At 46.4% G+C, this 12,561-nt stretch overlaps 1 protein-coding gene across 7 annotated transcripts in view; it reads right to left on the reverse strand.

Moving 5' to 3' along the window:
- HIBCH (3-hydroxyisobutyryl-CoA hydrolase) overlaps positions 1–12,561 on the reverse strand; it is a 638,488-nt gene that overhangs the window by 615,539 nt on the left and 10,388 nt on the right. For 5 of the 7 annotated variants that reach the window (XM_089690218.1, XM_089690217.1, XM_089690214.1 and 2 more), the window contains exon 2: positions 2,907–3,020. The exons of the other annotated variants lie outside the window; for them this stretch is intronic. In XM_089690218.1, coding sequence (XP_089546344.1) covers positions 2,907–3,020 — 114 coding nt within the window. The remainder of the gene's footprint in view (positions 1–2,906; positions 3,021–12,561) is intronic. 7 annotated transcript variants of the gene reach the window in all.

Below are 12,561 nucleotides of genomic sequence, written 5' to 3' on the forward strand. Positions count from 1 at the left end.
CGGTCGTTCGTTCGGCCGACATTACCACCAACGATTAAAAAAATCGCCCGACTAAATCATAAAGTTCACCCCATAACTTCTGTCCCTTGCAGGTCACAGCTCATGCGCAGATTTATCGTTAAACGATCGTCCGATTTGGCCATCATTGCTGGGAAAATCGTCAGATCGTCCAAATCGGCCGCAAATTTCCCAACATAACCGATAATCTGAAAGTGCAAAATACACAAAAAATGGCCGACGAACTAATCCACTAACGGTACGAAAATTGGACAAAAAATCAGATTAACGACCCATCTATGGCCTGCATTAATCTCGGACAGATGTATATGCCGTCCTGGGCGCAACCAGGTGATTTTTACCTGCCAACTGTCACATACCCCCCCCCCCCTTGTTTCAACCTTGGGGTTGTAACACCAGTAGCCAGGCAGGCATGAACCCGGGATAAAGCATCCACAGTTCCCATCTGAACTCCAGGGCGATGCTTTACCGTGAAGTGGAATTCTTGTAGGGCCAGGAACCCTATTTACCTTCTATTGGTCTCTTTATTTTGAGCCATCCACTTCAAGGGAGCATGATCCGTGCCCAGGTCAAAATGTCTGCCTAGCAGATAGTACCGCAGGGAATCTAGAGCCCACTTTACTGCTAAACACTCCTTCTCAATCGTGGCGTAATTTTCCTTGTGAGACTTAAACTTTCTGCTCAGGTAGATTACCGGGTGCTCCTCCCCCTTCCAAACCTGGGACAACACTGCTCCTAAGCCCACATCGGATGCATCTGTCTGGACCACAAAGTCTTTTGAGAAGTCTGGTGAGTATAGAACTGGCTGGCTACATAAGGCCCTTTTTCAAGACTGAAATGCTGCTTCAGCCTCTATGGAGACCATTTAACCATGACCGACTCCTTCCCTTTTGTCAAGTTGGTTAGGGGCACTGATAGAGAAGCAAAATGGGGGATGAATCGCCGATAGTAGCCAGCAATTCCTAAAAAAGCCCGTACCTGCTTCTTGCTGTTTGGACGTGGCCAACTCTGTATCGCTTCAACTTTGTTAATTTGGGGTTTTATTAGTCCTCTCCCAATAGTGTACCCAAGGTACCTGGCCTCTTCCTGTCCAATAGTACACTTCTTTGGGTTGGCGGTAAACCCAGCTTTCTGTATCGAATCCAATACAGCCTGAACGTTTGGCAAATGTGAGGCCCAATCTCTGCTATGGGCAATCATATCGTCCAGGTAAGCTGCAGCATACTTCTGATGGGGGCGGAGAATCTGATCCATTTTCCGCTGAAAGGTGGCCGGTGCATTCTGTAACCCAAACAGCATTCTTTTATACTGGAATGACCCGTTCGGGGTTACAAATGCAGTCTTCTACTTCTGACTTAGCTAGGGGAATCTGCCAATAACCTTTTGTCTAATCGAGCGTTGTCATGTACCGGGCTGCTCCCAGTCAGTCGATTAATTCATCTATCCGTGGCATGGGGTAGGAGTCAAATTTTGTACCTTTAACTGTCGAAAGTTGTTACAAAATCACCAGCTCACATCCGGTTTGGGAACCAACACTGTGGGGCTGGGCCAGTCACTCTGGGACTCCACTATCACCCCTAAATCCAACATTCTCTGCACTTCCCCATGTATTGCCTCCTGATGGGCCTCTGGGATTCTATAGGGTTTTAGTTTTACCCTTTCACCCGGTGGGGTGATAATGTCATGCCCCACCCCAGAAGTTTGTCCCGGCAGCTCAGAAAAAACTTGTGTTGTAGAGCACAAACTCTTTAACTTCCTGTTGTTGGGTTTTAGATAAAGTGACTGCTATTCCAACCTCAGGAACTAAACGGTCAGATGGAGCTGGGGACAAAGCCTCTGCGACTAGGGATTCCCTGTCCCTCCAGGCCTTCAACAGATTAATGTGGTAGATAATTGTGCGGTCATGAAATGCTGTACCCACATGAAATTTACATCCTTTTTTTCACACAAATAGAGCTTTCTTTCAGTGGTATTTGAACACCTGTGCGCTTTTTATTTTTTGCACTATAAACAAAAAAATACCAAAAATTTTTAAGAACAATTATATTTTTTACTTTCAGCTATAAAAAATATATAGTAAACTCAAAGTTAGTCATACATTTAGGCCAAAATGTATTCTTCTACATGTTTTTGGTAAAAAAAATCCAAATAAGTGTATATTGATTGCTTTGTGTGAAAGTTATAGCGTCTACAAACTATGGTATAGATACTGCAATTTACACCATTTTTTTGCTATACAGCGCTGCGCTAGTTTAACTGAGAATTGCGCGGTCATGCAGTATGAAATTTATGTCCTTTTTTTCACACAAATAGTGCTTTCTTTTGGTGGTATTTGACCACCTGTGCGCTTTTTATTTTTGCCGCTATAAACAAAAAATATTAAAATAATTTTTAAAAAAAACGATATTTTCTCATTTCTGTCATAAAAAATATCCAAAAACTCAAATGTTGGCATAAATTTAAGCCAAAATGTATTCTGCTGCATGTTTTTGTTTAAAAAAATCCCAATAAGCGTATATTGATTGCTTTGTGTAAAGGTTATAGCATCTACAAACTATGGTATACACCCTGTTCCAAATTATTATGCAAATTCTATTTAAGTGTCACAAAGATTAAATATTTTGTTTTTCAGTTTAACTCATGGATGGCATTGTGTCTCAGGGCTCTTTTGATCACTGAAAACAATCTCGGACACCTGTGATAATTAGATTGGCAGGTGAGCCCAATTTAAGGAAAAACTACTAAAAGAGGTTGTTCCACATTATTAACCTCCCTAGCGGTATTCCCGAGTGTAGCTCGGGGTAAAATGTCAGTACCAAAAGCGGTAACCCCGAGCTACACTCGGGCTTACCATGCGGCGCTGCATAGGGATTCCCTGCAGAGCTTACCTTGTCCTTCGCTCCCGCGATGTGTCCCCTGCAGCGTCCCCGGCCATCTCCTCCGGCCGATGCCGGCATCCGGCTTCTGTGTTCCGGTCCCCGTGACGTCTGGACGTACGGGCGCTGCCGGCAGTGGGAAATTAGAACATTTTAAAAAATGTCATTTTTTTCCAAACAAATTTTACATAGTAAAACATTGCTGTTTCAACCCATTTCACATACATTTTGTCCCTACTGCTTTGTCCTGTGCCCTGCCTGCATTTTGTCTGTTCTTTCTGCCTGGAAACTGAGAAAAGTCCATGGCGTTCAAAAAGTGTCCTTTTAGGTCAAAAGCGGGTTTAGATCAGCTAGAGAACAGCGATAGTAAATCAGAACCACTTGCAGAATTGAGTGATAATGATTCGTGGGGAAATTCGTCATCAGACACTGAAAACGATTTTGCGACTTTTCTCAGCAGTGTGCGAACTTGGCGCTCTATTTCAAATTTCAGTGTTTTTGGTTTGAATATAATATTGAATTAAATGTATTATTATTATATTATTATTTTTTATGATTATTTATTAAAATTATAATTTATGATTTCGTGTTTCAAATTTTATCATACCCGGGATGTTTAATAGACTCTTGTTCGGACAGATTTCAGTGAGTTATTCCTAAAAATTACAGCCTACAATAAAAAAAACTAATTATTTCCATGCAAAATAATGGTACCGCTTTCAGCAGCAAAAATCTGAAATAATCATACCGCTAGGGAGGTTAAGCAGAGCACCACTTTCAAGCAATATGGAGAAGAAAAAAAGATCTCTCTGCTGCCGAAAAGAGTGAAATAGTTCAATGCCTTGGACGATGTATGAAAACATTAGATATTTCACGAAAACTTAAGCGTGATCATCGCACTATTAAGAGATTTGTGGCTGATTTAGGGCACAGACGGGTTCGTGCAGATAAAGGCACATTGAGGAAGATTTCTACAAGATCCATGCATCGGATCAAGAGAGCAGCTGCTAAAATACCATTACATAGCAGCAAACAGATATTTGAAGCTGCTGGTGCCTCTGGAGTCCCACGGACATCAAGGTGTAGAGTCCTCCAGAGTCTTGCAACTGTGCATAAACCTTCTATTCGGCCACCACTAACCAATGCTCACAAGCAGAAACGGTTGCATTGGGCAGAAAAATACATACAGACTAATTTTCAAACAGTCCTGTTCACTGATGAGTGTCGTGCAACCCTGGATGGTCCAGATGGATGGAGTAGTAAATGGTTGGTGGACGGCCACCCTGTTCCAACAAGGCTGCGACGTCAGCCTCTGGAGTCCCACGGACATCAAGGTGTAGAGTCCTCCAGAGTCTTGCAACTGTGCATAAACCTTCTATTCGGCCACCACTAACCAATGCTCACAAGCAGAAACGGTTGCATTGGGCAGAAAAATACATACAGACTAATTTTCAAACAGTCCTGTTCACTGATGAGTGTCGTGCAACCCTGGATGGTCCAGATGGATGGAGTAGTAAATGGTTGGTGGACGGCCACCCTGTTCCAACAAGGCTGCGACGTCAGCAAGGCGGTGGTGGAGTCATGTTTTGGGCCGGAATCATGGGAACAGAGCTGGTCGGCCCCTTTAGGGTCCCCGAAGGTGTAAAGATTACCTCTGCAAAGTATGTGGAGTTTATGACTGACCACTTTCTTCCCTGGTACAGAAGGAAGAACTATGCTTTCCGTAATAAAATCATCTTCATGCATGACAATGCACCATCTCATGCTGCAAAGAATACCTCTGCATCAATGGCTGCTATGGGGATAAAAGGAGAGAAAGTCATGGTGTGGCCTCCATCCCCCCCTGACCTCAATCCTATTGAGAATGTTTGGAGCATCCTCAAGCAAAAGATCTATGAGGGTGGGAGGCAGTTTACATCAAAACAGCAGCTCTGGGAGGCTATTCTGACATCTTGCAAACAAATTCAAGCAGAAACTGTCCAAAAACTTACAAGTTCAATGGATGCAAGACTTGTGAAGCTGCTATCAAATAAGGGGTCCTATGTTAAAATGTAACGTGAACTGTTAAAATGTTTAAAAAGTTAAAATGTTGTTAAAAGTTTGATTGAAATAGCTTTTGATTTCAGTAAATACGCTGCAAACACAACAAATGACAATTTTCAGTTCTTTACAACCTATAAAGTGTTTTGAAACTTACTGTGCGTAATAATTTGGAACAGTGCATTGTAAGTTTTTTATGTTTAAAAAAATACTGTTATCATTAGGAGGTTTGTTCAATAAAATTTGAATTGTACTCTTAATAGTTGATAACATGAGAATTATGCTGACTGATATTTACATCAATTATTTAGGTAAATGAGAAAAATATAATTTGCATAATAATTTGGAACAGGGTGTAGATAATGGAATTTACACAGCTTTTACTTTCTGACTGCCCATCACATTTCTTGAGGTGCTAAAATACCAGGACAGTACAAACACTCCCAAATTACCCCTTTTCGGAGAGTAGACACCCTAAGCTATCTGCTGAGAGGCATAGTTTCAGGGCTCCCGGGTATGACCAGAGGTGTGTGACTGACGCAGGGAAACGCAGACTTCAGATATGTTATAAATATAATTTATTAACACTAACAATACAAACATAAACGCAGTGCAATACTAAAACATAACACAGTGCAAACAAACCAAACCAACCACCCACAGATGACAGTACACACAATGCAAGCGTCGTCAGGCAGGCCGGGTCAATATCAATCGGGCAGGTAGGTACAGGGGGAGCAAGCGGAGAATGGTCGGGGTCACAAGCCAGGTTCAGCAGGTAGCGGGCAGCATGGTACAGAGGGTCAGGCAGAGGAGAATGGTCAGGAACGAACCGGGGTCAGAGCAGGAGAAGTCAGCAGAGGTCAGATCAGGCAGGGTCAGCAACAAGACAGGAACAGGAACCGGATGCAGGAACAGGATACAGGGCCCAGGAAAAACACACACCAAGGCAGAGTCTGCAGGTCTGGCCATCCCTTAAATACACCAGTATAAGCAGTTTCAGGTGTTTAGCTGGCTGCAAGGTTGAGTCTCTGATTGCTGGGAGCACCCGCTGGCCAGCCCTGGTACTGCAGCCCATAAGGCAGGCGAGTCCCACCATTGCTGGCCAGTCCATTCCTGACACATAGTGAGTCCATGGAATATTCATTTTTTTTCCACAAGTTTTTGGAAAATGGCAAAAACTTTTCTTTTTTTACACAAAGTTGTCATTTAAATTATATATTTCTCACACAAGCCATGGGTATATGTGGAATTAAACCCAAAAATACATTCTGCTACTTTTACCGAGTATGGGGATACCACATGTGAGAGAATTTTGGGAGCCTACCACATACAGGAGCCTGAAATCCAATGACCACTTTGAAAGCTTGAAGGTGCTTAACTTCCTCATTTCACTTCCTCACTACCCATCACAGTTTCAGAGGCCCTGAAATGCCAGGATAGCACCAAACCCCACCAAATGACCCCTTTTTGGAAAGTAGACACCCCAAGGAATTTAAAAAGAGGCACGGTGAGTATTTTTCAGATCTAATTTGTTCTCACAGGGCTATGAAATATAAAAAAATAAAAAATATGTTTTTGTTTTCTTTCTTCATTTTCCAAAAACTTGTAACAACAAACGAGATCTGCAAAATGCTCACCATGCTTCTTATCAAATTCTTTGGGGTGTCTACTTTCCAGAAAAGGGGTCATTTGGGGGGGGTTTGGTGCTATCCTGGCATTTCAGGGTATCCGAAACTGTGATAGGTAGTCAGGAAGTGGAATGAAGAAATAAAGCCCTTTAAAAGCCTGAAGGTGCTTATTGGATGGTGGGGTCCTGTACTTGGCTAGACTGCCAAAAAGTCTCTCACATGTGGCACACCCATACTTGGGAGAAGTAGAAAAATGTATTTTGGGGAGTAATTCCACATATACCCATGGCATGTGTGAACAATAAATCATTTAAGAGACAAATTGTGTAAAAAAATAATTTTTTTTCTTTGTCATTTTCCAAAAACTTCTGGTAAAAAATTTAATTCTTCTATTGACTCAACATGCCTCTCAGCAAATAGTTTGGGCTGTCTACTTTCCAAAAAGGGGTCGTTTTGGGGGGTTGGGGCATTTTAAGCCCAGCATTAGAAGTTTATGCCACACATCATTCACATTTCTAACCACCTGAAGACCAAGCCTTTTCTAACACTTTTTGTTCCCTTGAAAACAATCAGTATTTTTTGCTAGGAAATTACTTTGAACCCCCAAATATTATATTTTTTTTTAAAGCAGACACCCTAGTGAATAAAATGGTAGGTGCTGAAATGGTATGCCGAGTAAATGGATACCAAACATGACATGCTTTAAAGCTATGCATGCCCCGTGCAATGGCGACAAACTGCCCTTGATCTGACATTTGTGGTGCTACCTCACATGCATGGTGCAACCCCTGTTTACATACAGACAGAGGGTCAACGCTCGCGCACATGGAGGGGGGGGGGGCGAGGGTGCTTTTTTTTTTTTTTTTTTAAGTTATTTTGATTTTTTTAATTATTTTTACACTATCCCTTTCATGTTTTTTTTTAATAAGTTTTAATGCTATCACAAGAAATTCAAATATCCCCTATAACTTCAATGGGGTCTATTAGACTCTAGATATCTCCTCTGCCGTTACATTATCTAATCTCACCAAGATCGGTGTGATCAGAGTGATCAGATGCTTTCCCAAATAACAAATGGCGCTGTTTATATCCTGCGAAACTGAAGTGATGAAATGCTCATAGCTTCCGATTTCTTAGACTATAAAGATGATTGGCACCATTCCGGTCTCCAATCAGCTCTATGGTCAGCTGGCAGAAACACTGGCTGCATTCTCAGGTTCCCCGAAGGCACGGGACTGCCAGAGAAGGCCGTGGAAGGCAGCGGGGGAGGGGGGGCATAGTCTCCCGCTGCTTGTAAAAGAAATTATGCAGCTAATTTGCCACTAGGATTGCTTTTACATGAAAGCCGATCGCCGGCTGAAAAAACTATACCAGGATGATGCCTGCAGCTGTAGGCATCATCCTGGTATAACCATTCAAAGTCTAGTGATGTACCAGTACATCACTGGTCCTTGTTGGGTATATATGCTATGTTTTGTTTTTTGGTTTTCAGGGTCACCTCGAGGACGACAGAGGAGTTGAGGGTTAGGCCCAAAAAAAATTTGAATTCGGAAACCATAATGGGTTTCCATGGTCTAGCAAGGTTTGAATTTGGGTTGGCGGCGATAAATTTTTGTGCATATAAATTGCTTTGATCCACAATCATTGCATACAGATCTTCTGTGAAAAACAGCTCCAAAATATCAAGGGGAGTAGTTAAATTTGCTGTTTCCAACTGAATTCCGGGTTGGGCAGTGAATGGGGGATGAAAGGGTGCTGATTCTGCAAACACTGCGGTTTTGTCCGCAATGTATCAAGTGACAGTGACCTACTGACACTGCACTTGCTGGGGGAAAAGGGGGGGGTAAGCGTAGGGGTTAAACGCAGGTGCTGGGGCTGATCCTGCTAATGCTGCGCTTTTGGGGATGCTATACTAATGTGAACACTGGTATAGTACTGATTTGGTCAAATATATTGATCCGTTCAGACACTATACTAGTAATGGAGGTTTATTGTGTATGAACGTGTTCCTGACAATCTGGGGTTAAATGTGATTACTGGTGTACTGACAGGCAAACTGACGCTATCTGGGAGGGGCGTGAAAACCACGGGAACGCAAATCACGTATATATACGTGAATTTGTGCACCCGTGCCACCCTGTAGCAGTATTTCTGCTATAGGGCGGTCAGAAAGCGGTTACAGAAGCGGTTTGCATTACGGTGCTGCGTTACTTTAACTGACAATTGCGCGGTCATGCAACGCTGCACCCAAACAAAATTTACGTCCTTTTTTTCCTACGAATTGAGCTTTCTTTCGGTGGTATTTGATCGTCTGTGCATTTTTTTATTTTTTGCGCTATAAAAAAAAACAACCGACAATTTTGAGAAAAAAACAATATTTTGGACTTTTTGCTGTAAAACATGTCCAGTAAAAAAATATATACGTGATTGTGCACAGCGGTGCCACCCTGCCGCAGTATAACTACTGTGGGTGGTCAGCAAACAGTTAATAAATACCATATGTATGATTACACATTTACAATTCCTTTATTCATATACCTAGGTTTTTTCAATCTGTTTAACACATTCATTAGCATATTCTGTAACTTAGTATGATTTGTTGTTGAAGGTGTTGTATGCAACATCTCCTAAAGAAGCCTTAATCAGGCAAAACATGTTGAGAATTATTGCACCGATTATGTAAAACTGACTAAAATATCATCAAGTTTGGGATACTCAAATTGCATTTCTTTAATGAGATTTTTTTAAATGATTGTAATAAACGTTAGAATTTTTTGTTTTATTCTCATTTTTTTGGCACCTTTAACCATTTCCATACCGGGCACTTTAACCCCCTTCCTGCCCAGGCTATTTTTCAGGTTTCAGCGCTCTCACACTTTGAATGACAATTGCGCGGTCATACAATATTGTACCCAAACTAAAATTTTATCATTTTCTTCACACAACTAGAGCTTTCGTTTGGTGGTATTTAATCACCACTCGGGTTTTTATTTTTTGCTAAATTAACAAAAAAAAGACCAAAAATTTTGAAAAAAAAACAAGTTTTTCTTTTTTTCTGTTATAAAAGTTTGCAAATAATTGTTCTTCATACATTTAGGCCGAGATGTATTCTGCTACATGTCTTTGGTGAAAATAACCCAAATTAGGATGTATTTTTTAGTTTGTAGGAAAGTTATAGAGTTCACAAACTATGGTATAGATCTGAAAATTGATCAGTCCTGAAGTACTGACAGCCAATCTAATTTCTTGAGGTCGAAGAATGTCAGAACAGTACAGATATCCCCCAAATGACCCCTTTTTGCAAAGTAGACCCTGTCCCTCCAGCGGAGCCCCGGTGACTCGCGGCCTACCACGGCCCCTGAAGCCGTGGCCTTTCCTGCCGGCCGCGGTGAACCGCAGAGGACCGCGGCTGACCGGGATGCCCCGCTCGAGAGGGGACGCAACCCTGCTCCAAAGGGGACGCCACCACCGCCCCCGTTGGCACCCTCACCAGCCGCTCCGGAGGTCCTGCCATCACCCAGGAGGGGTACTGCACGTCCTGTCCCCTGCGGCCTACTGCTGCCTTCTAAGCCCCGCTGCTGCCCAACGCCTAAACCAGGATGCCGCCGTCCGCGCCAGCGAGAGGAGAGCTACCACCACTGCCTCCCCTACCTACAGCAGCCGCAGAGAGACGGGAAGCAGCAACCACCCCCACCGGCACCAAGAGGGTTGGCTGCCACCGTCTCCGAGAGGGTAAGCCACTGCCACCACATCTGCTTCCCACTGTGTACCTCACAGCCCTGTCCCTGCCACCGCACAACCCCGAGCCCCATCCAATCCGGCGGAGGCGAGCCTGCCACGCGGCCTCCAGCACCCCCTGACACCGGGCCATACAACACCTACGATCGCCGGACCCTACCGCTCCCACAGACGCTGGGCCCCTTAGCACCCTCATTCGCTGGCCCATAGCATCCACATGCACTGGCCACTGCACCCACTGACGCTGGGCCCTGCTGCGCCTGCCAACGCCTAGCCCACTCCACCTCTAGACATCGGCCTACACCACCTCCAGACGTTGGCCTACACCACCTCCAGATGTCGGCATGCGCCACCTCCTGACACCGGGCCTTCGGCACCTCCTGACACCGGGCCTTCGGCACCCCCTGACGCCGGGCCTTCGGCACCCCCTGACGCCGGACCCTCAGCACCCCCTGACACCGGGCCTTCGGCACCTCCTGACGCCGGGCCTTCGGCACCCCCTGACGCCGGGCCTTCGGCACCCCCTGACGCCGGACCCTCAGCACCCCCTGATGCCGGGCCTTCTGCACCTCTTGACGCAGGGCCTTCTGCACCTCCTGACGCCGGGCCTTCTGCACCTCCTGAGCCACTGTACCCACCGACGCCGTGCCACAGCACCCACGGACGCCAGCCTAAAGCACCCACAGACTTCAACTAGCCAGCTGCTGACCCTACCGCTCCCACAGACGCTGGGCCCCTTAGCACCCTCATTCGCTGGCCCACAGCATCCACACGCACTGGCCACTGCACCCACTGACGCTGGACCCTGCTGCACCTGCCAACGCCTAGCCCACTCCACCTCTAGACATCGGCCTACACCACCTCCAGACGTTGGCCTACACCACCTCCAGATGTCGGCATGCGCCACCTCCTGACACCGGGCCTTCGGCACCTCCTGACGCCGGGCCTTCGGCACCCCCTGACGCCGGGCCTTCGGCACCCCCTGACGCCGGGCCTTCGGCACCCCCTGACGCCGGACCCTCAGCACCCCCTGATGCCGGGCCTTCTGCACCTCCTGACGCAGGGCCTTCTGCACCTCCTGACGCCGGGCCTTCTGCACCTCCTGAGCCACTGTACCCACCGACGCCGTGCCACAGCACCCACGGACGCCAGCCTAAAGCACCCACAGACTGCAACTAGCCAGCTGCTGACCCAGCCGCCCACCACTCGCACTCTCCTCCTACAGATGGACACAGATGAACCCCGCCACGACGTGACAGACTCTCCGCATCATCACTCCCTGATATGAAACCTCTAACCTCCTCGATCTGACCAGCAGTCCGCTCACCCTAACATGCCAACTGCACTCCTCCTCCTCGTATTCCTCTCCTCCATTCCCAAAATCGCCTCCCTCTACCCCACTACTCCCCCAAAACAGCTCTACATTGCTCCTTCACTTCTTCCTTCTCCCCACTACGGCTCTCACCACCTCCTCCTAATACTCCACCCACACGCCACCACTAACAGATCCACACACTCCTGCACATCCCGTTCTCATGCCACCTTCCTCACCCTTCTCCTTCTCCTAACCGCCGGTGACATCTCCCCAAACCCTGGCCCCCTACCTCCCCACTCCTCCTCTAGGCACCCTCCTGCTCCCGCCAGCCGCCGCAACCCCCTCAACCTCATACCCGTCCCCCTCCTCCCCGCATCCACCCCTCCTCTCTCGGTTGCACACCTCAATCCCCGTTTGGTTTGCAACAAGCTCACCGCCATCCATGACCTCTTTGTCTCCCACTCCCTCAACCTCCTAGCGGTCACTGAAACCTGGATCCAAGCCACTGACTCCACCTCCCCTGCAGCACTCACCTATGGAGGCCTCGTCTGGACCCACTCACCCAGACCGAGTGGTCGCAGAGGCGGTGGGGTCGGCATGCTCCTGTCACCGCTGAGCACCTTCCAGGTCCTCCCTAACCCCTCCTCCCTATCCTTCTCCTCCTTCGAGGCCCACTGCATTCGGCTCTTCTCTCCCGCCCCCGAGGATTGCGGTGATCTATCGGCCTTCTGGATCCGTATCCCTCTTCCTAGATGACTTTGCCGCCTGGCTTCCCTTCTTCCTCTCCTCTGAGCTACCGACCATCATCCTTGGGGATTTCAATATCCCCATCAACGTCAACAACCCAGCTACTTCCCAACTCCTCCTCCTAACCTCCTCTTTCGCGCTCACATAGTGCACACAGTCCTCCACCCACACCGATGGGAACACCCTGGACCTCGTT

The sequence above is a fragment of the Staurois parvus genome, unplaced genomic scaffold, assembly GCF_062004578.1.
Source record: "Staurois parvus isolate SC_StPar_1 unplaced genomic scaffold, SC_StPar_1.0 ptg000522l, whole genome shotgun sequence".
Classification (NCBI taxonomy): Eukaryota; Metazoa; Chordata; class Amphibia; order Anura; family Ranidae; genus Staurois; species Staurois parvus.